The sequence below is a fragment of the Oryzias latipes genome, chromosome 20 (assembly GCF_053564925.1).
Source record: "Oryzias latipes strain Hd-rR chromosome 20, Olatipes_Hd-rR_3.1".
NCBI lineage: Eukaryota > Metazoa > Chordata > Actinopteri > Beloniformes > Adrianichthyidae > Oryzias > Oryzias latipes.
In genome coordinates this window covers 21,017,932-21,042,710 of record NC_136256.1, presented here as the reverse complement: position 1 = coordinate 21,042,710, position 24,779 = coordinate 21,017,932, and the positions used below count along the sequence as shown (strand labels likewise).

The 24,779-nt window shown below is 40.1% G+C and overlaps 1 protein-coding gene across 1 annotated transcript in view; it reads left to right on the top strand.

The window, feature by feature from the left end:
• c20h8orf34 (chromosome 20 C8orf34 homolog) overlaps positions 1-24,779 on the top strand; it is a 72,341-nt gene that overhangs the window by 5,429 nt on the left and 42,133 nt on the right. Inside the window, exons 2-7 of the mRNA XM_023949896.2 lie at positions 13,016-13,160; positions 14,370-14,501; positions 16,165-16,284; positions 16,639-16,667; positions 17,427-17,593; positions 23,055-23,221. Coding sequence (XP_023805664.1) covers positions 13,016-13,160; positions 14,370-14,501; positions 16,165-16,284; positions 16,639-16,667; positions 17,427-17,593; positions 23,055-23,221 — 760 coding nt within the window. The remainder of the gene's footprint in view (positions 1-13,015; positions 13,161-14,369; positions 14,502-16,164; positions 16,285-16,638; positions 16,668-17,426; positions 17,594-23,054; positions 23,222-24,779) is intronic.

Here is a 24,779-nt window from a genome sequence, read left to right as displayed (position 1 = left end):
TACACCGCTAAAGACGAGCTTTAGCTGTTATTTTTGTTGGAACTGAGAGACTTCACGAAGCTAAATCGGAACAAGGAAGTGAGGACTTTAACCACTTCTGATTGGTCAGACTGATGACGTATGATTAAGCCTCCAAAAATGATTGGTGGAGACAGTTAAAGGGGCGGGACTTTTCCGAAAACAGAGCTAAAGCTGCGGCTAAATCGCGGTACCGTCATTCTTATCAAAGTGTCTTTAATAGAATCAAATAAACACAAAGAAAAAAGTATTTTATGATCTTTCATATACCTAAGTATTCAGTGTTTTATTAGGGCCTGTTTGGATAAACACTGAACTGAAATCCTGGAGATGGTAAATGTTTTTAGATCAGTGAATGGGTAATTTCCCACAGCACACCTGACCATCTACCCAGTCTGCGGCACACTGGGGCACACTGGTTGAAAAACAATGCCCTAGAGAACAACACTGATTTCTGATTTCAGATTTTGTCAAACAACTGAATGATCACAATTAATAGACCGATGGAAATGCTTTTACAAAAGATGATTGGAGTGGGTCTTTAAAACACTTAAATACCATATTAAAAAAACTTGCACGCGTTCATTCTTTTCAAATCAAACTTAAGTTTGAAGCTTTTCTTTTGTTCGTTTTCGGCAAAAGGGGGATCTCAATCAGTTCTAAATTGAAAGCTGCAGGTTAGAAATAGATTTCCTTTAAAGAGGAGAGCATCGCAAATGACTACACCTTGTTTTAGTCAATACCTTTTGAATTTTAACCTGCAAGCTGCTCAGTTTCTTTCACTCGGGTGGTTGCCTATAGTCAGGTTAAATGGCTTCGCCTCTCTGTATTGATTTTTTTGAGTGAACCACTCCATGCTAACTTGCTCTGCTGTGAAGCTCCTCGGGTTCTCCAGGTCTCCTCAAAGCAGATCAGGGAGGAGAACAAACACTCTCCCACGGTCTGACAGATCCCTTCATGAGGAAATGCATTGGATTTCTCATGATTGGGTTTCAGAGCATTAGGGAATGTTTCTGAATCCTATTAACATGCATGAAAGGTAATTGGATCGCAGGTGAACAGCTCACTGTTCACACCTGGCGTTCGAATCTGTCTGTGTTTTGAGTGACCGCCTGTTATCTCTGTTACTCACTGTGCATGCAAAAACCTTTGCCGCGAGCAGCTGCCTTCTAAATATCGCACAGAACAGCAGCATTAAGGCTTGTTTGGGTTTCTTCAGGTCCACTGCAGATGTTCACTCTTTCCTCCAGCATCTGCAATCAACACAAACTCTCTGCAAGTGACTTAGTAGCTGTTTATTGAGTGGCACAAGCAGTCAATAAAAGCAGTCAAAATTACCTTTTATTGATTTCTAAGGTTGTAATTCAATTTTTTTTTTTTCACAACCGAAGCTAAAACATAGAATGTAAATGATAAAAGAGAATAGGTTGTGAAAAACTAAACTGAAAACAGAAAGAAATAATTAAACTCTAACGTTATCATGTTAGACGTGCCAATGCAGAACAAGTGGGGGTGAAGGAAAACCATGTTTATAATTAATGGTTGTACATCCCAGGGCTGTGCACACATTCTAATATGCAAAAGCCTCGCCCGTTTTCCATCAGACTCTTGAATTTAAGTTCTGTCATGTTTTCTTTGAAGACCAGTTTGGATGAAGCAAAGGCATATGCTTCCCTGCAGCACTGAGAAAATACCAAGCATCTAGTATATAGACCCACAGATTCACTGATGTTCCTGTAATGAGGCCCAGGACACAATTCTGCTCACGCAGCAATGTTCATGTGGTCAACCAGCTCACCAACAGTTGAAGCCTTATTGGTATGTGAGAAAAAAGGCATATTATTTAGATCTGTTGGTCAATTTGTTACTCCAAAAGCTGGATTTACATCACATTTGTTTAAATAATTGACTTGTTTTTCTGTACAGCCTTAAGGCCTGTTCACACCGGGACGAATTTCGCCGGCGATTTTCGCCGACGTTTAACGCCTCGTGACTAAACAAAGGGCACCAACGAGAGTGTGCACACCGACGCGAAAAAACGCCACGCGTTAAAGCGTCAAAAAAAAAAAACGCCTCGGGTTCGTTTTTTTTTTTCGACGCGTCGCGTCGAAATCTACTCGACCAATGAGAATGGCGCTTTTGCTCACGTGTCTGGAGCTTCTGAAGTTACAGTAAAACACAACTTGGGGGCGCTCAAACACAAAACTGCCTTGCTGAGCACACATACCAGCGAAGAAGATAGACGCCAAGTAGCGTCTACACTGCCGCGAAGCAATAATGACGGACATTCTAAAATATCCCCGAACCAAGCACCAGTTGGAGCTACTGGAGCTTGAAATATTCATGTTTTCTTTGTTTGATTCTGACAAGCGTGTAAATACTTGCTCTCTTCTTCTGAGTGAAAAGCGACTTTAAGAAGCGTAAAGCTGCGCAGCGCCACCTTGTGTACAGGAGTATTTCTGTTTTACATTAAGCGCCATCTAATGTCAGGGAATGAAATAGCATGTTCACTCCACTCATCGTCAGCGAAAATCGCCTGGGTGTGAACACAAAAAACGTGGCGAAAAACGCTGGCGAATAACGCCTGGCGAATATTCGTCCCGGTGTGTACGGGCCTTTATGTTGATATGCTGTATTTCTGTGGAGTTTTCTTAATAATGGATGTTAGTATCACTCCTAATTCCACTTTACACTTAGTCTCCAAGGAGCTCTAATGCCCCAAAGCAGCAGGTTGTAGACTGGTGGGGGATTCAACCTTATTGTACACCTTTTGGAGAACGTCTAAGTTTTTATCATATATTGAAAAAGGGGTTGTTTGAGTAAGTGGAGCACGGTATTTATCACAATATTTAGCAGGTAGCTTTCAAATATGATAAATGTCACACCTTCACTTGGTTTGCTTTACTTTTATACACCAAAGAAAAAGAGCAGCTGCTCATTTGGGGGTTGTTTTGCCTGGAACGTTGGTAATAGTGTTGAGAATAAAAAAGATTTGCACTGAGCTTTTCTTAATGTTGTATGTTTAGTTTTAAACAAGCTAAACAAAGAACATCAGTAAAGCAAAGCTCATGTGAGACTGTTCCTATTTCATGAACCCTGCAAAAATATTTTAGAAAACCAATGCTTAGCAGGTTATTAGGCCACCCAAAGAAAACCTTAAAGCAGCTACTTCTTGTAAAGCTCCAACTTTGTTTGGAGACTTAGGCCGAATCCGAATTGCTTCCCTACCCCTACATTTAGCCCCCCAAGAGGAAAGTTATGGAAAAATAGTGTCGTTTAGTAGTGGCGTTTTACCACTCGGTGACATCATGAATAGTTAGTGGTCATCTTTGTTAGCGCATAGCTGCCAGCACTCAGAAAATCCAATACAACATTGGTTTCATAACTTTAAAAAAGTGAGGGAAAACAAAAAGTAATTTAATTGTAAACTTCTGTGCTTCAGAGCACACCCACGTGAAGAAATGCGTTTTTTTCTCCGCGTCACAAGCGCAACGTAGATCACCCTGTCAAGTCACTTTGGGTTCTCCTTAAAATAATAAGTTCGGACAACACTACAGCTCCAAATGCCACTACAATTGGAGCAACAGGGAGGGGTAGGGGATAAATTCGGATTTGGGCCTACAGTGAGAATTTGTAAATAAAAAATATATTTGTGCCTATCTTGAGATTAAAGGACATACACAAGCATTTTTAAATGAAGAACATTTGTGCCCCACACTGTACTTCAGGGGTCGGGAACCTTTTTGGCCAAGAGAGCCATAAATGCCACATATTTTGAAATGTAATTTGAAAAGAGCCATACAATAATGTAGTGTCCCTTCCCCACACTGAGGCACGGAGACTTAACCTCTTTTAAAGTTCTTTATTCCGTTTACTGCAGACCACAACAAACGCCGTTCAATTAATTCAGCAACTCCTGAATCTCTCCCGCCGAGACGAGAGCGCTTCTCCCAACTTTATATTCCCCTGCTACCGCTGCAGCCCTCCCATTTCCCTTATTCGGCCCATAGCTGAACCCTATTGGTCCAAACTACCTAACAACAGGCTGAGCGACAGAACTGAGAGCCAATCAGATCTCTGCTTGACGCGTTCAATGAACTCCAGAACTTTTAACGCGGCCCAACAGCCATCCAACTCAGTCCGCGATAATTTGTTTAAAACTAAATATACAAATGAATGTGTGCATTTGATTTAATTTCAACATTTTTAAAGTACAATAAGTCTGTGGATTCTTTTTAATAACATTGTTATTCTGTTGCTAATAAATGATGAGTATTTCTCGTGGTAGTTACGTGGTGAGTTTCTGCTTCGTTCAGGCGTTGAGACTTTAAACGTGATCGTAGGTCTGAATGTTCTGTAGATGTGACAAAGACTGATCACATGCAGACGGGGAGCCAAACACACACTCACACGCCGCAGTGGGTGACAGGCAGCGGGTTTTACGTTTTTATAATCCCTGCGCGATTCACCTGCTGTCCCCACAACCCCTCACCCCCACCCTCTGCTTTCTCCCTCACACATCCCGTCCCCGCATCTGCGCGCTCTTTCTCAGAGACGGGAGCGCGCAGTTTTAAGCACGTCAATTCACAAGTTTCCAGCTGGTACAAACTCTGTGAAATAATAGATAATAGTAACTGATAGCCCTGGCGCAGATTTCTCTCTCTAAGCACTGTTACTACTGCGCGCCTCTGGCATCGCATCGCGCCCGAGAAGGACTGGTCTAATAAAAAAAAAAAAACTATAATTAAAGATTTGTCTGCGAGCCACATGTGACCATCAAAAGAGCCATATATGGCTCGCGAGCCATAGGTTTCCGACCCCTGCTGTACTTGAATTGCACACAGAACTGTTAATGCGCTGTTTGTCACAACACACACACACAAACTCATCTTTTTTTTTTTCTCTAGCAGACTTATAGGAAGCATTTTACACTCGCACACACATCTATTAGAAATGAAACCGAGGAAATGAAACCCAACATAACAAGATTTTGTTGTGTAAGATCAAATATTCAGCTATGAGATCTTACCTTCCTTTGCAGATCCTCAGGATCTGCTCAGTGTTAACGTCAGCATGTTGATTGGTGCATTAGGCAGCGACAGCTTCTTCTTAATAGTTTGCATTGACATAATTTCAATGTTTAAATTCTAGTTTTCAGCAGTTTTTTTATTTTCCTTATTGTGCTTTCATGCATCTGCACACACTATTGGTATTACTAAGTACTTTTGCAGCATAATGGATAGTTCCTCTTCCAAAGCCTTGAGGATCCAGAGTCTATTATTTCTGTAAGATATTTTAGAAGCATAATGGTCTGGCCACAGGACAGTTTTCTTTTTCTCCCTTTTAAATGAATAGGGTCAGGCCATGAGGAACCGGCGGCATTACTAAAACTTTTTAACTTTTATATGGATTCTGCAACAAACTGTACTCCCCAACAAAGCTGTTCAGAAGTGTGTCTGAGCCCATGCAGTGATTTCCACTACAGTTGTCTACAGTTTAATGCTCTTTGCACTTTTAGTCTCTGACTCCAGTGCTACTGCCTCAACAATTGACCATCAATTAAATTGCATGCAACTTGCAATAGAAAAAAACGCAGCAAAATTTCACACTTAGCTGCAAAATGGGTTTGGCCATCCCATAATACTTTTGAAACTTTTTTGGTTTCATTACTTCATTTCAAACGTCTTTTTTTTTTGTGTGTGGTCTATACGAGATTTTGGCCCCATTTCTTTCTTTTTTTTCCCCTCGAGGGCTGTGATGTCATCATTTTTGTGTAAGGAAGGGTGGTCACTATGCCCAAAATTCATTTTTACAGGGTACAATTTTGGAAATTTTGGTGTGCTTTTGAGTCTGTGGTGGGGGGGACAAAGTTTTCGCTCAAACGCGCAGTAAGAACGAAGAATTACAAAAACAATCTTGTCCTTGCAGTCCAGAACTGTTGCAGGACAGAATTACTGTCATCCGTTTAGAGCAGCTCCACTGAAACAGTCTTCTCCAACTCTTCTTTCTCTTCTTTTTTATCTTCATTTGCACAGGGAGGTGAGAGATTACACTTTGAAATCTTCAGCTGCTAAAGTTAGAGGAGAGGAGCTGTCAGTTTTGAGCTTCATAAAATGTGATAGGAGAGATGCGTGGTCTTGCACAGGCTAATGCAGATTCCCCTTAAGGCACAGTTAGAGTAATTACAACCAGACAGGCAGCTTAGTGCACCGCCCAAGGCCTGGTTGATCCTGAGGGAGGACAAGACCAGGATGAGGGAGAAAGGATATCTTTACGAGATCCTGCAGTTGGATAAGAAAAAGCTCAATATGTGGAATATACAGAGAGGGGAATGCATTGCAAGGTTGAGTGTGTTTGTGAGGGTTTGGGTGGTGCACGCTAGCTGTGGTGCATGCTAATTAAATTATCATGTCCACTTATGGCCCATCGATCCTGATGGCTGACTGCTGTGTGTTACTGATAGTCGTAGTGATGGTGCGGGGCAGCTGATCATGTTATACACAAAGCTTTTGACTTTTACCTTTCATTTGTGCAGATGGTGACCACATTTGTGTCTTTAAGCAGCCTTAAAGCAGCCTCACATGAAAATCCAGCTCTAATGTGATCTTTTGTCTGAAATCCATTTAACATTACTGAAATGTGCAAGGTTTTACCCTATTTAAAGATTGGCTTTCCGATGCTTTTGTCTTGATGGAAAACAAACAGAATACTTTAGATTTTTGTTAAACAGAACTCTGGCTTTACAGATCCTGACATACTGGATCACAACTGAAAAATATCTGGTTGTAAATGTTTTAAAAAGTAATGAAATTCTCAAAAAAAACAAAACACAAACACGGTACATCCATGTAGTTTCCTAGCACTTTAAAGTGTTGAGAAGCAGCCAAGTGCTACTAATCTATGGCTAATCTAATAAAGGTCATTATGGGAACATTAGGAAGTGGGGCTAACCAATCTCCTGGTGTAAGGCAGTTAGCTTTGCGTTAAAACAATACCAAAGAGGAAAGGCGTCAACTATTTCACGGAAGCAAACAGCCATCGATCATTGAGGGATTATAAGGTCATTTTCAAACAACTCGGAGTCCATCATTAAACAGGCAGAGAGATTAATTACAGTTGGAGAACATTCAAGACAGTATCATGTATTCCCAGAACAGGCCTTGGCAGTCAATTCTTTGTAAGGTCAGGTTGTACAATGCCCACTGAAATGGAAAAATCCTACCATGCAGGAACTTTTTTTGGTCTAAGTTACTACTGAGCGATGCTAGAAGACGTGACAGTTTTATTCTTTACACTTTTTGTTACAGATATGATACAAGTAGTTTGAAAAATCACACATTTTGTACAAAAACATACCTTCCAAACTCTGGTCCTTGAGATCGAACAGCCAGATTGGTTAATAACAGGTTTTTATTGACTGAACACCATAATCTAAGACATTAGAAGAAGTTAAAAAAGAAAACTACCGGGATGTACATACCAGGTTTTTGCAATGTTCTGAAATTTATGAAGATGAAACCTTTAAGTGACAGGTTTCTAATGGATACTTGGAAAGATGAAGGTCAGAAAAGGTTGTTTTGGGGGACACAAATGCAGAAGTCTGAGCAGGAAGGGAGATTTAAAAAAAAATAAACCTAAGCATAATTTTAACTGATTAATTTTAACATTGAAAATTAACTTACATTTTCTTTTTCTTTACAAATTCTTAATTTTAAGAAAATCTGAAATATATAAGGATGCATACAAGGAAGGACTGAATGCAACAAATAAGCTGAAAGCATATTTCATAACCAAACACAAAGTACTATTGAACTAAACTTGATAAAAATAAATTGAAAACCCAAAAAAAGTACAATTAAAATGCCTAAAAATAGCAAAAAGGACACAGAAAAGTACAAAAATCCTTAATCTTTGCTTTCTCTCAAATGTTAGTCTGACTTTGTCAATGTTCTTTAACTGAAGCTTTTGTCCTTTTTCTATGTTCGCCGAAAAATGCTGAGTCTGAGAAAGCTTAACAAAAAGGCTGATGACACAGAAAACATCATATATGGAAATGTTCTTTTAAAAAGAGCCACGACAGCAAGCTTTTATTGCCAAGCTAATATGCCCTGATTGGCACCTTTGTAGTATTTGTTGTGACAACTTGTGTCAGACTTCAGCTTCCACCATTGTTCATGGCTTCTGCTCATTTGATGGGATGTGTGGAAAAATGATGACAGTGTCATTTTCCTGGAAAGTTCAGCACTTTTCCCCCTTTTTTTCTTCTTTTACTACAAATGCTCTGAGAGGCCACAGAAAAAAAAGCAAACTGCTCTGAAAAAGATGCTACGTGAAGCTCTTGCCTCCGTTCTGGTTGGCTGCGCTTGCTGTGTCCTCCTCAGAGGCTCATGCAATATGATGGCGCTCAGAGAAAAATGCCATGTGAACAGCTGGTCTAAAGACTCAGCAGATCTAAAGCCACTGAAAATAGAACACATCACACTCAACCTTCACTAGTTGTAAATTGGTGAGTAGTTGCTGCCTGGTCGGTTGAGCCTTTTCGTTTTTTGTCCGGTCAGCCTCTTCCACCAAGTTCTGGATCTCTTCCAAAGGCCGTTTTCCCTGTTCACCGTCATCCAGGTTATTTTTTTATGGTTCCATTTTCAAGAAATGACTTCTTTCTCTCACACAAATATGCAGAAATTCCTTTCAAGTGTTTTTTAAAAACTGAAATGGATGAGCTGCAACTGCTGGTCTAATAAAGAAAGGAGCCCTTTTGGGATAAGTACTTTCTTAAGTAATAAAGCTCTATGAACATCTATGGATAGGAATAACCAAAAGACAAGTTTCTGAACATTACCACCTGCATGATCAGCATCTCACAGGACAAAATTAATAAACAGCTTTATTGTAGTAAACAGGCCGAGTTGCAGCAAGAAAGTGCTTGCTGAACTGACAGAAGAAAGTAAAAAAAACTACCAAATATCATCACTGGATGACTGAAAACTGGAATTAGATGTTCTGGACTGATAAAAATCCAAACTTTTGATTCATGGCACAGAGTTGTTTTCATTGTTGATAACATGAAAGGATGGTTCTACAGTGTGGGACAGTCGGTCAGTGTGATGGTATGGGGCTGTGTTGGTCAGAGGCCTCCTAAGCTAACATCTACTATTGCAGCATCACACAATTCCAACTGGTTCACAACTGATTGGTCAGGCTCATCCTACAACAAGACAATGACCCAAAACATAAATCTAAGCTATTCCAGATCCACCTGAGAACAACAGAAAAGTGCCGACATTAAAAATATGGAGTGATCAAGAACAAGCCAGACATTTATGGAAACACCTGCAGGACAAACTTTGGATCAAACTTTTTTTTTTCTTTTTTTCTATTGTTGAAAGACTGCAATGTCAGAGGCCACCTGTTAACCTTTTAACATCATGTATGTCACCGGCCACACCGAAATAACACACGCTCTTTGACGTTATATAAATCATTGACTGTTTACACAATTAACGCGAATCAGCTGATTCTGACGCAGAAAAAAGCGGCACAACACATCACTAACATAAAGTGTGGTCTATCAGAGCAAAGTTGCTTTTCTGTGCTTCAGAACCCGCTGGAATTACGTAATCTGCATAAACAGTTGAGTTACAGTAGCTGAGAGAACGTAAAACACTGGAGCTAAAGCTCTGCTTTAAAGGGTTAAAGGTATGAATTTTAATTAGAGCACATTTTTTTCTGTAATTCAGAACTTCTCTTTGTTACCCCAGGTTCTTTTATGTACTATCCTTTTATTTTACAAATGTAACAAGACTGACTCAATTAAAAGATACTGAAGAGTTTCAAACTGTCCTCACATGTTTTTTATTCAATGTGTTTTTGCAGAAGCATCTCCATCTTTTAAACTCTTTTGCCTCAACTAGCCTCCCCACATTTAAGGTTTTCGAAACTATTTTTTTTTTAGCTAGTTTCCACTTTTTCATCCAGAGAGATTTGGTTCGATGCTCCAGGAAGTGTCAGCCCGAGATCATGACTGCTAATGTTCCTGGAGGGAGTCCATGGGAGCTTCCAAGGACGCCATTTGCTTCTTGGCTGCCTGACAGCTTGTCAATTACTAGGACCAAATGAAACTGGCTGAGGCATGCAGATATCTGCCCGTGCTTCAGATCTCCACCGATAAGGACTGTCCCTCTGTGTTCCTCGACTCACCTCATGCCACGCTAATAGGCCGCCTTTGCCGACGCTAAAGCTCTACTTCTCTCCCTGCACATAGGGGCATTTTTTAGATGGGAACAAAGCAGTTTATATGTTTGAGTAATGATTTTCTCTCCCACACAGTCAGAGTCACAGAATCTGGTCATCAGGAATATTAAGGATGTAAAGTGTGTGTCTCATTTTAGCTGACCTCAGGGTTCATACTGAAGGTCAAAAAGTTTAAGGAACCTTTTGTTTCAGACATTTACTCAAACTATTGGACCCAGATCTCATTTCTGTCTCTTTTTTTAAATGCACTGCATTTATTGAGAAAAATTGTCAAAAATAAACAAATTAATTCCAAAAATAAATTCAACTGGATTTTATTTATTTATTAATTTTTTTTTTTAGATTGTACTATTTAGTAGTTAATAGTACAATTGACGAATTAATCTAAAACAATTGACCTTTACAATTGATACTTGTAATTTTTCCTGCTGAAAAAACATACATTTCCAGGGCAGATGTTGCTTCAGTTGGGAGCATAAAAAGAGTAAACTGGGTTAAACTGAGCGTTAGCTAGATTTAGCTAGAAGCTTTGATATATTGGAATTTCAAAAACACAACATTCTAAAAATCCTAAAAGATTTCAAAATGGCCATCACAGTATCCTGGCTTTATGACTGAGATTTTAAGAAGATTTCTGCAGCGTGTAAACACAGTTCTGCCAGTGAAGCAAAGTCACTGGCAGAACTGTGTTTTGTATTGGTTTTGTTGTTTCAAACCAATACTTCTCAAATGTCCTCTCTTTTTTTTTTAGATGGGTTTTTTGTTGCTATTGAAGCTTTTAAAGCTTTCTGGAGAAGCCGAATCTTTAAAGTTGCTCATAAAAACAAACCATTAACAGTAATAGAAATAAAAGTATTTTTAAAGTGTTCTTCTTTGATACATTTCCTGTTACAGAATATTTTGGAAATATTTTTTTTTAAAGTGGTACGTATTCTTTTCAAATCTATTTTAAAAAAAATAAGTTTTATTACAAAAAACAACAACAAAAATGAAATTGTTCCATCAAATTAAGAATTTGTGAATTTGTGAATTTACATTTTGAGAACACAAATAAGCATTTTGTGGGTACAAATTAGTATTATGAAGAAACAAAGTAGCATTGTGAGGGCACAAATTAGCATTTTGTGCACACAAATTGTTTTTTTTGTATCTTCAATTCCTCCTATGAATTTGTGTGAGCACAAAATACTCCTTTGTTCCCACACAATACTCATTTGTACATACAAAATGCTAATTTGAGCACACAAATTATTAAATTGTGGCCACAAAAGATTGATTTTTTAACATTAACAGTTTGTCCATGGTTTTGTCATTTCTTCTTGCTTTGGTAAAAATTACAGGTTTTCCTAAAAGCCCTCCTGTCATCTATTTCCTTGGAGTTTTTATTATAAATTTCCAGCATCAGTAAATTAGCAAAATAGTATCATCGTTTTTTGACTCGATGAATTTAAAATGTTAGCTTTTCTCTCTTTAAAGTGTTCAGGCGGTTTTTTGTCTGGTAGATAGACCACTCTGGGCTGTAGACAGGCAGTCCGCAGTAAAACATGTCAACATGCTTGTTTGTCCACATGCTGTTTGCTCTTAGAGCTGCAGGAGTTGGCATGGAATGTCCCCCCCGAACAATTACCTGATTAGCTCTCTGAGCACACGCAGTGCAGCCAAGACTAGTCAGTATCCCTGCATCCCCTTCCATCCTGCAAAACACACTCACTGGCAGGCACATGATGGCAAGGGCAAACACACAACGGTCATCTGAGCGTGGGGCTTCACCTCTTCTGCTTGTAGCACGAACACTTGGACAAACACGGCAACATTAGCCGTACATTACTGCCATTTCACTGCGTTCCACTTACCGCTCCTCGGCTTCACTGCGGCCGTCAGCCTGAGCTGCTCTGGCTGCCTTTATCTGGTCAAACTGAGTTCACCCTCGTAACACGCCAAATACTGCACGGGCACGCTACTACTCCCACCAAACAAGACATATGCTCCTTTCACTTCGCCCATCTGCTTCAGTGGGACACAGATTCTCATTACAGCTGCTGCAAAGCAACAATTCTGCTCTGCTACTTGGAAGAGTGTACATATTTTTGCATTTGCAATAATGTTTAGCTTGATTTGAAAGCTACAATTAGAAGGTAGTGTAAGATTTAACTTCCATCCTCTCAGCATTTGTTTTAAAATGCATTTGTTCAGTGTCTTGGTAATCTCCTCATGAGCAGTTTTGCCGCATTAAGATTCTGAACATGTTACATTCACACAATGTATATAAAATAAAAATCTGTAGGGTTTTGTGCGGACAGCAGTTTCCCATCAAATCCAATAAATGTGAAGCTGCTCCATCAAAACAAAGACACTGAGCAACATTAAATAGTCAAATAGTGCAGTTTCTGTTGACTTCTTTTCACTTTTGTCTTGAATTTAAAGAACCTCGCAGACATTAATTGACTCAGAAGGGGACTGCCGGCTTCCACAGGGATAAAGTCTTATCTTGTTTGCCCTGACTTTTTGCTTTTACAGATATTGACTCAGAGAGAAGTGCATTCTCGACTGTACCATGAATACAAAGGGATTATGTTGCAACTGCTTGCAGTTTCTGCTCCTTTAGATAGTGAAGTCAGCAACCCAACAAATCCTGGAAGCACAGTGAGGATTGGGTGTTTCTGTCAGCCTGATGGATGCACCACTCACCCGACTCCATTCTCTCTGCGTTTGTCTAATGCTTCTATGCTTTGTTCTGCTTCTGTAGGAGTTGATGACCAAATTGATAACTGAGACTCCAGATCATCCGATCCCTTTTCTCATCGATCATCTGCAGACCAAGCAAGATAGCCCTGGTAAACTGCACAGAGCTCTCTCTGGCTCTGCAGCGCTGTGGGCGCAGAGCTCCCCAGGTTGGTCCAAACACTGCAAAATCAGAATAATTACCATAAACTTCTGTTTTCTACAATTGATGTCATGTTTACTCTAATGCAGTATGTGAGTTTTTACTTTAACAGAGTTTGAGAATAAAAATCTACAATCTGGTGATTAGTTTTAACTCAATTTTTTGCTTCAAAGGTATAACACTTTGCCAGAGTGCATTTCTAAAAAATACAGAATAAATACAAAACATTTTTTAAAAATTCAGCCAGCTAATTATTAAAATAAACGGAAAATGAATACATGCAAAATTATTATCATTAACATTTGTCTATTTTGCAACTTTCCCTTTACAGTTCATGACAGAGAAATCTATGAATCAAAAACTTGTGCAAACAAGGCCCATGGGCTGTAGAACCATCCTGGGCACATGTGTCAAACTCAGGCCCGCGGGCCAAATTCGGCCCGCAGTGTAATTATAATTAGCCCGCAAGATCAGATTAAATGTGCTTATGAGTGTGATATTAGATCTGGCCCGGGGTATATACTATACCCCTAATACTACAAATCCAGCAAAGTTTTGCTAGTATGTTGGCGCACAGTCATAACCGAAAAGTGCTCCTTTTTTCTGTTGACAGTCAAGTTTTTATTTTTTTGTTTACATGTTAATATTTTGTATTTAAAAAGAGAGAATTCCATTCCTGGGACTGTAGGACAAAAAGAAAACAGTAATGAATTAGTTCTTTCCCATGGAAACTCTTTCAGGTACAAGGAAGCTCAAAAATTAGAAAGTAGTGACAAAGCTTAGTTTTTTTTTAAGAGAATGACTCCAAATAGTGATTTAAAGAATGCGGTCAAATGAAGGAATTTTCCAAACATAAAGATTGAAGAGGATCGTCTTTTGATCTATTGTAAAGCATTCACAGTGGTTTAATTAGGATTTTGCCCTAAATGTAGAACCTGTGTTGTGTTCTTGGACATGGTTTCTAGTTAATTAAAAACTTCACCTCTGAGTTGTAGGGGGGACTGTTGGTGCAGAGAAACCCCGCTCCCCTTCCCCTCTCCAGCACGGAGCACAGCAGGGAGCTGTGCCTCACCCAAGCGTATTTTTCTTTTTCTTTTTTTATTTAATTTGGTTTTCCATAGAAAAAGGGGTTTAAATATGTTTATTGTAAGCTGCATTTATAGATGAAAGGTGCTACTGAATGCATGTACTGAATCAATATTCTTTCTTATTACAGAAAATAAAAATACTCGAAGGGAATACAGCAACTTTGAGAAGCCGTGGCAAATTCACCCAAAGAAACCCAAAAAGTCGAAAAGTGACCTGGCTGTTTCAAGCATCTCTCCACCTTCACCAGAATCCAAGTCCTGTAAGTTTTACCTTCATCAATAATACAATATAAAAAAGACCTTTCTACAAATGCTTTTCCTGCAATTCCCATTTATACATGTCTTCAACTCTTTCTCTTCCGGTTGTATCACTTGTTTGCTCAATTACATGCTTCATTCATTTTAATCTCCATTTTTAATTTGTTATAATTATATCTAATTAAAGTTAGTCACAGTGTCCTTCCTCTTGGAACCCTCCATAATAAAAAAAAATACTACCACACATCTTAGCACATTGCTCCTCACTGATGAATTATTCACAAAACGTAGAAACAAAACTGAAAAAACTTTTGATTTAGTTTGGAAGTAAATGACCGTAGCTGTGACGCTGAAATGAAGCATTAGTCTGGAGGCAGTGGGGATGGGTCAAATGGGGAGGAAGCAGAGCCTCAGACTTCTTCAATAATTTAGGACTGTGCTCTATCAATGCCAGACCAAGTCTATTTTAGGATGTGGTTGGAGCGTTGCTCACAATCAAGAGGAAGCAGGCGTGAAGACGAGCGCACACAAGTGAGCTAAAAAAGAGGCGAGTGGAGGAGCGGAGAAGTACTTGAAGGAACATTCATCTGAGGAGCACGAGCTGCGTTTCTGCTGACCCTTCAGGCTGCAAGGAGCCAGTCTTTTAGCCAGACCGCATTAAAAATACATGCACACATGTTTTGACAAGGCCAGAAAAAAATAAAAAATCCAAAGAGGCGCCTCGCATCACAATGCTACAAAACTATGCAACAGCTGTAAAAAAAATGCTTGAAAAATTCCAGAGAGCAGCACCTTTTAGTCAAAGCTTTCATATTGCTGCTCTGATCCTAAACCTCTATAATATTAAACATTAAAGTAAAGCAGTTGTTTTCTGTGGCAGGGAAATACAAGAAAGGGAAGACCCTTCCTGGCAAACAAAAGAGACATGTTTTTCCTTTTTTCCCAGTCTGCTATTGGCAAAAACATTTTCTCTGTTTATGGGTGTTCCTTTGCCAAGCTGCTTAGTCGGGGTAAACATGGCAGATTGTGGCAGGAACACTGTCAAAGACTCACTACTGACTTACTTTGAGTGAAAATGACAGAAAAAAGGTTGATTTTCACTCTTAGCACCAATAAGTGGATATAGGTATGTTTTCTTTACAGTTCTGACAGAAAGTAATGTTTGAAAGAGTAGCATCAGGACTTGTTTGGCATGTCTGCACACCCAGCTGGTTTTGTTATGTTGATCCAAACTCAGCTGGGATTGAGAAGCAGAAGAAGAAGAAGAAGAAGAAGAATGGTAGACGTGGGCAGATAGCTGATGATCGCATCAGCAATAAAGTCTCTTTTTTTACTTTCTTTTGTTCAAGATGATAAAGTTTGATACTTTATGAATTAAGTATCAACCAGAGGAGGAGAAAGGACACTGGAGGGGATGTCAGTTCAGTATGTGGGTCATTTCCTGCTCCTGTTTTGGTAATTTTTTTAATCAAAGAGATTGACAACCCCCACCCCCACCCCCCACCCCCTGGCAAGCAGACCGCTGAGCTCTGCGCCTCTGGAAACAACTTGATGAATTTTCTGCCAGTGCTTCATTTCACTTTGTTTCATAGCGATTCCCAAAGACTGGGGGGGGGGGGGCGCACAGAAGCTATAACGGGACTAATCCATGCTTGTTACATCTAGTGCCACGGTCAGTCGAGTGCCCGTCCTGGGACTGGAGGGAAAGCCGGGACTTTGATGAGCTCAGCCACATTCTGCAGGAGAGCAAGAAGCTGGGCAAGGCCCTGGAGAGCCTGTCACGCAGTGAGTGGCCACACCTCAGCAGAGTGCACGCTTGTGTCAGACTGTAGTTGCCTACATCTTAATATATGGGGCTGCTCAACAGTTAGTGAATCATTTATGGTGTCAGTAAAGAGAAAACACTCATATCCACTGTTTGAAAATGACAAACTAAGCTCAAATGTCAGAAAAATTGGGCCAATGCTGAGTACAAAAATAATCCAGCAGGGGGGGACTTACACGCTTGAGAAACAGCTCATCTTTATGGCATAAAAACCAACATTAACAACATGAATAATCATTTTTCAATCTTTCATGCTTCCACCTGGTAGTGAAGTTGATTTTTTTTTAATGCAGTTCCTTCACTTCTCTCTGCAGGCATTGCCTTCTCCGATGAACTTGATCAGGTAAGAAGATATGAAACTTTATTAAAATTAACAAACTGCATTGAGTTTATTGTTGGCACAGGTATTGAAAAGTCGGGTGCTCAGTTCTTCCTGCGGTGTGAAATAAAACCCAGTTTCATAACTTGGTTGGAGCCCAGCACCCGATCCAACAGTGTAATCTACCTCTAGAAGCAAATTCTCCATCTTTTTGCTTCACTGTGCACATCACTGCACCAATCTGTGAATACAGGTTTTTTCATCACCTGGTTCCAATCTCTTCCAACACAATGGAGCAGAAGCTGGCCAGGCTGGAGATGCTTGGATCCGTTTGGAAATGCTGGCTCAGGATTAGAAACACAGCATGTGTTTTTTAAGGGATTTTACTTTTTGCTTGGTGGATATATTTCCTTTTTCTTTTTCCTATAAAAAGGTATTCATTACTAAGAACCTGCTGTAATCACACAGACTCATCAGAATAGAACAGCATAGTGGATTTATCCTGGATAAGCAGAGGTTTGTTTCCCCTCTGTGTTGATCCTGGTGATTTTGTTGGTTTGCTGTGAGTAAAAAAAAACGGCAGCTCTGCTGCATGCGAAAATGCTGCTAGTGTGAAGGACGCCATTATAAATTCAGAAGGAAAACCTATTTGTTGTTTTTAGAATCCTAAGGTCAAGTTCCCAGCTTTTCCTTGACTCCATCCACTTCCACCTTTGCTTGTGTTGCTATTTCATTTGTCTGTCTGAAGTTGCTTTACTTTTATGTTTCTGCTTCCTATTTTAGACCTTTGGAGGATTCAACTCAGTTCTGCGCCCTCGGGTGGTGGGGGAATGGGTTGGGCGTGAGGAGTATGATGCTGACCCGCTGGCTGCTGAGATGCTGCACCCTCCAGTCCCCCGGGTTAAAACTGAAGTATACTGGAGCAGCAGAGACAACAGCCCAGCTAGAAGGTCAGCAACTGGACGTCTGAGTTTTGTGACAGTCTGCATAGCAAATGTAAAACAAGTTCATGATGTTCAAACAGATGTTCATGTGTTTTACTGCAGACATTGTGACTGACTGTGGTTTGATTATCCCACTTAGAATCCTCTATCCAACATGGTTTACGTGATGCTCTATTAGTTTTGAATAAGAATGGAAATGAAGTATGTCTTTTCCAAATCACCTTGTTTTTAGTTTTGGTTTAAAAAAAAATTTTTGGTTTGTTTTTCGGGCTGCACGGTGGCGCAGTGGTTAGCGCTCTTGCCTCACAGCAAGAAGGCCCCCAGTTCAAGTCCTGGCTGGGGGAACTTGAACGGAACATCAATCTGTGTGGAGTTTGCATGTTCTCCCTGTGCATGCGTGGGTTCTCTCCGGGGTCTCCGGCTTCCTCCCACCGTCCAAAAACATGCTTCATAGGTTAATTGGTTGATCTAAATTGTCCCTAGGTGAGAGTGTGAGAGTGAAGGGGTGTGTGATTGAGGACATTCTACCCTGCAACAGACTGTCCAGGGTGTCCCCTGCCTTCACCCACAAGTGGCTGGGATAGGCTCCAGCAGCCCCGTGACCCCAAAAGGGAAAAAACAGAATAGAAAAAAAAAGGAATGCATTTTTGGTTTTCGCTTAAACTATGTAAACACCGTCCTCAGAAACATTTTCATAAAGGCCACTTTTCATGAAAAGTCCATGTGAACGCACGTTTTGGGCTTCCACATTCAAAACTCTAGTGTTGGTGTCGGTGAACATTGCTCAGGGAGGTATACGTTGCGGTTTGTGCCCGGCTGGAATTCTATGACACCAAGTCATTCATATTTCGGAAAGAAAAAGCCTGGAGCTAAATTTAGGCGTATTGCACGGCTTGACATTTCGCACTTCTTCCAACTGTAGGTGGCGAGCATCGGCTAGTCGTAGAATAAGAAAAAGGAGAAGAATCCCTCCCCGCTTGTCCAGGGTGCGTCACTTGCCCCATTTGTCCAAAGCTTCACATATATAGGAGACAATCTGGTGGTTTGAAAAACCTGAAGGGGAAATCCACAATATTTTCTTTTGTGTTATATGGTATCACAAATTTGATTTGTTATTTTGTCTGATGCTTCCATTTTCAAAAATATACTTGAGACTCAGTCCTTTAGAAGGAATTCAGAGTGGTGTTGCTATTTCTATACATCAAAAGGAACCAGCTGAGGAGCCTCTGACATCTAGTGAGATTGACACCCAGAAGCCTTCCTGATGAAGCGTTTATTCATGTCCAACCAAGAGGAGGCCCTGTAACTGACTCCAGACACCCTGGAGAGATTGAATCTCTTAGCTAGTTTGGAAGCATCTCAGTGTTCTCCCTGAAGAGCTAGAGGAGGCGATCAGGGAGAGGAAGGTCTGGGTGTCTTTGATTGCTTCCCGATTCCCCACTGCCAGAGAAATGGTTGGATGGAGGCCCTTATATAAAAGGAAACAAGTTATTAGAGCAGCATGAAATACTTTTTTGGGTTAAAATGAGTTGTTATTTTTAGATCGATCACATTTGTGCAAAACTGAATGCACCTTTAAAACATTTCCTGTTCGTTTTCTACCCCCTCCATTCCATCCAAGTAGACATTTCACCAGTAATATGGGTTTAATCTAGGGATGAACAAGTAAAGATCAAAATAAAAATAATGTCTTTAAGTGTTAAGTAAGAATAGAACTTAGTTATTAGTCTTTTCTGTTGTTGTCTGTGTGTGTTTGTGTATCATTCAACATGACTGCATGTGACCAGAGATTGAACAAGATATAAACCCATAAATCACAAGCAGGCCCCAGCAGACGGTTAATCCCATTAGGTTATTGTATGTGAGGCTTACAGGGAGGAATCACCTCAGAGGATAATCTGCTGGGTGAAGGAGTTGTTGGGCTGATTCACCTGTGAGATGATCTGTGTCGACCTAAGAAGACCGTAAGATGTTTGTGTTGTTCTATTCTCAAGATCCTTCATAGCATTTGCTATGAAGGATACTGAGCTTCTGGCACAAGACCGGAAAGCTTGGAAGACCCTTGTTTTTTTGGTCGGCTCTACACACCAGGAAGGGGCATCGCCCCCCCCCCGCAAGAGCCTTGATTGATTGATTGATCCTCAAGAGGATGCTTCAGAAACCAAAAAAAAAAAAGAGATCAGAGAATGATCCTGACACTGTCTGGAGTACTTAAAATAATCTGCTTAGATTGATTAAAAAAAAAAATTCTTATGCTACTAATTCAAAAAACTTTCAATAGCGACTCCAAAGCCATGTGGCTCCAGGAGCAGGACCGGCCAAACCTGCAGTAACACGCAGCTTGACCAACACTGGTAACTGGAAAAATTGTAACTATTTAAACTGATAATGAACTAAAACAAACTGGACAAATGTATTTACATGGGAAGTGTAACTTGTGAAAGGAAATGCAATAAAAGTTTGGTTGCAAAACTAATCAGTAACAATAATCTGTGCCAGAAATTAAGGAGTATAAAGTAGGGTCACCGCCATTTTGCATTGTGCAAAAATCCTGTCAAAAGCCATCTCATCAAATGTTCAAACTATTTTAGGCAGAAATCTTAAATATTCTTGTCGCTTTCACTCACAGGAGTTCATATTTCTTATTTTTTGTATTTTGTCTTTCAAAGCAAAACAGGGATATTTGGTATATAGGATTATAGCAAAAAGAAGATGAGAAAGAAAATATTTTTTTTTATAAAATGGGTGAAATGAAACTTTCATATCCAATATCCTTCAGAAAACCTTTTTTGTTATCTTAAAATAATATCTTTTCATCTGCTCAAAAATATGCAGTCTATTTAAAGCAAATGCTTTTTGGAGGTACAAAAAATGCTGATCACCTTTGACCTATTCATGTTTTCAATAATTAAATGTAATGAAGTGAGAATATTGTCCAGCGAAGGGATCTATAACTCATTCAACATTTTCTTTTCTCCAGTCTGTTAGTTATTTGGAAGCTGGAGTCTTAAGAAAGACAACAGAGATGTTATGATTTCATATCAGACCACAAAAAAAATCTTCTAAGTTCCAAAAGCTCAGTAAATGCAGCTTTTTAGACAAGACAGGAATCTTTAAACGTATTAAATAAGAAATGACTTTTTGGCAAACTGTTCAAAACAAATCTCCAAAGAAAAGCCTCTACCTCAGTGCTGTTAAAACTGTTTGTCCTAAATTTGACAGTTTTGAATAATGAGAAATGTCTGCAGTATTTATCTTAGATCACTTCAACTGAAAAAAAGAGGAAGCCAGAAAACTACACTGAACAGTTTTTCATTTTACCTTGAAATAATTTTGCAGAAAATGAGCTGTCGAAAGACACCAGGGACAATATTGTGAACCTGAGTAACACTGGGATGATTACTTGCATAAAAACAAGCAGCTTGGTGAGAAGCCAACCACTGAAATACAAGATCAATGACAATCTCTCTTCACCCGGAGCTCCATGCAAGATCTTACCTGGTGTGAAAAAAAGGATCTTAAAAAGTTCAGAATAACATTGAGGAACTGGTTAATGACCTGAAGAGAACTGTGACCACAGTAACAAAAGTTACCATTATTGTCATGGATTTGTGCACAGCAGTTCTCCAAAGGTCACACTCCTTAATCCAGCACTTGTCCAGCCTGTCTAAAGTTTACTATAGGCCAGGGGTCGGGAACCTATGGCTCGCGAGCCATATATGGCTCTTTTGATGGTCACATGTGGCTCGCAGACAAATCCTTAATTATACTTTTTTTTTTTCATTAGACCAGTCCTTCTCGGGCGCGATGCAATGCCAGAGGCGCGCAGTAGTAGCGGTGCTTGGAGAAAAAAATATCAGTTTACTGTTATCTATTATTTCACAGAGTTTGTACCACCCGGAAACCTTTGAATTGCCTCCCTGAGGAAGAGCGCGCAGTTTTGGGGACGGGATGTGTGAGGAAGAAAGCAGAGGGGGTGGGGGGTGGGGGGGGACCGGCAGCAGGTGAATCGCGCAGAGATGGTAAAAACGTAAACCCGCTGCCCGTCACTCCTGCAGCGTGGGTGTGTGTTTGGTTCCATGTCTGTCTCACATCTACAGAACATTCAGACCTACGATCACGTTTAAAGTCTCAACGCCTGCTTGAAGCAGAAACTCACCACGGATCAACCAGACTAGACCATCAGCAAAACCACCACGAGAAATACTCATCATTTATTAGCAACAGTATAACAATGTTATTAAAAAGAATCCACAGACTTATTGGACTTTAAAAATGTTGAAATTACATCAAATGCACACATTCATTTGTATATTTAGTTTTAAACATATTGTCGCGGACTGAGTTTAACTTGGCTGTTGGGCCGCGTTAAAAGTTCTGGAGTTCATGGAACGCATCGTTCAAGCAGAGATCTGATTGGCCCTCAGTTCTGTCGCTCAGCCTGTTGTTAGGGAGTTTGGACCAATGGGGTTCAGCCATGGGCCGAATAAGGAAATGGGAGGGCTGGAGCAGGACGGGGGAATATAAAGTTGGGAGAAGTGCTCTCGTCTCGGCGGGAGAGATTCAGGAGTTGCTGAATTAATTGTACGGCGTTTGTTGCGGTCTGCAGTAACCAGAATAAAGAACCTTAAAATAGATTAAGTCTCAGTGCCTCAGTGTGGGAAAGGGACACTACATTATTGTATGGCTCTTTCGAAATTACATTTAAAAATATGTGGCGTTTATGGCTCTCCTGGCCAAAAAGGTTCCCGACCCCTGCTATAGGCCATCTGGAGGATCTAGAAGAAGATTGGGAGAATGTCATGTGATCAGATTATACCAAAATGAAACTCTTTGGTATAAACGCTACTCATCATATATAGAGGAGAAAGAATGTTGAGTTACATCCTAAGAGAAACACTGTGAAGCATGGGGGTGGAGACATGAAGCTTTGGGATCTGTATAAAGGAAACAATAAATGGGGTCATGTGTGGAGAGGTTTGGGGAAAAAACCTTTTAGAAGATGAAAAATGACTGAATGACATCGTCCAGGCAACAAAGCATTGGCTACATAAAAAGCATTTCAAGGTTCTGGAGAGTTCTGGCCAGTGTCTGGATCCAAGAGAATCTGTGGAAGAAGTTGAAGGTCTGTGTTGTACAGCAACAACCCCAAAACATCATTGCTCTTCAGATGATCTGCATGGAGGAATGGACCGAAATGGCAGCTAGAGTGTGTGATGACCTGCTGATGACCTCTGTCATTGACAACTAAAGTTCCATTACTTAGTATCGAGGTGAACTTTTTTCCATTCTGTCTCACAGTTGAAGTGTATGGTGAACATTACAGACTTCTCTCATCTTGTTAAGTGGGATGACTTGTAGAATCTGTGACTGACGGAAACCTTTAGCCCCACTGTATTGTTTAACAGATTAGAAAGAACTCATTCAGACTACAACCCTCTCATCAACCTTTTTCTGTCTTCCTCAGTCTGAAGATGGAAACAAAGAGTAAAGGCTTGAAGGAGCAGCAGCAGCATCACAAGAAGCTCCTGGCTGCCATGTTGTCCCAGGACTCCTTTGATTCAGTGAACAGCTCTAACGCCTCCGTGGTGGAAGATGAGATTGAGGACGAGGACGATGCCATGGAGCTTCTGGGTAAAGACACAAAATGTAGCCGCTATTTCAGCAGATTTGAATACTCCCCTGTTATCTCATCTAGAAAAAACAGAGCATAATGGGTGACCTTTTGATTTTATTGAAACTAAATGTTTACAAAAACAGAAAAGGAACGGATAACTGACATAAATGGTGATGGTAAAGTTAATATTTCCCTAAGATTTATTTTTCATGTTGAGTTCATCTCACTATTAGTGTGTGTGCTGTGGTAATCCATCTGTTGCAAGGAGTTGCTCCTCTTGTCTGTTCTCACTGTTACCATTGCAGAGTCAAAACACACCTTCTTTGATTTGTGTTTAGGGCATTAGTGCAACACAATCCTCCATTCCACCTCCTGCAGCCTTTATAAAAAAAAAGCTTACTGCTGAAAATAAGCGCCTCACTTGAAGTCTTGTATCTATCAGCCTCACCAGTGAACGGCCTGAGAGCTTTTCATGCTGCCTGTGCAGGCACAGAGCGTAACTCTGCATGCCAAATTTAATTTGTTCCCTGAAATATTTCATGTAGTGAAGGTTTCCCTCTGGTCCTCTCACTTGTTCCTCCTATTTTGTCCGTGCAATAAGCCCCATCTGCAGGGGTGAATGTCTTGGCAAAAATGACCAGAAAGCCACATTGCGCATATTTTGCATTTGCACACACAGCATGTGGGACAAGATATGTATTTAAATATGTATTTAAAGCATTACTTCTTCTTGCTAACAACCACAAAATTCTGCTTTTGTAGAAACTGACTTCCAGGTTGGTTAAAAACAATAGCTGTCATTTTCTTTTAGTATGAGGAAAAACAATCCACGGTGCAGTCATTTTGTGCCGACATGTGCTCCAATTATAGTGCACTTCTAGACTCTGGGTGTAAAGAAGCTGACAAGGTGCAGAAGGTCTGCACCAGATACTGAAATTGTCAAACATATCAAATACGACTCGCTTAGATTCGTCAAACACGTAAAAATAGTTTATGTGGCATTGGCTCATATTAAAGTTCTACCTACAAATGTAAAATGCCCTTTTCCATTTATCAAATGAGCTTTTTTACTGTCATACATAAACTTCCTTCTAATTTTAGTTTATTATGCAGTATGCGTGTAAAGAATTAAATTAAGAATTAAATTAAGAATTTAATTGAATGGTCGAGAGAAAAAAAAATCCAAAATTCTTCCATCAGTCCCTATAAAACATATTTTCAGGCCAAAACCGAAAATGTCAGCATGCCAGATGGGACATATTTTAGGTTCCTTTTGTATTCCATAAAACCTCATGTGATTTTTTTCCATCACAAAGTTCTGAGAGGAAGAAATAAAGGGCTCAAGAGTCTTTTTCTTCCTTTGTTATGCCAGTCGTTCAAAGTTATGACCCACGACAGCAGTCCATAATGGAGATAAATACAACCATAAAGCAGGATACCGGTGGTCTGTGATGAACCTCATGGATCATAACTCTCAAACCTAGGCATATTCCCCCCAGTGACTTTTCCACCACAGTCTGGGGCAGTAACTCTGAGGTCGATTCATTTCACTGAGGTAATTTCTGATTCTTTTTC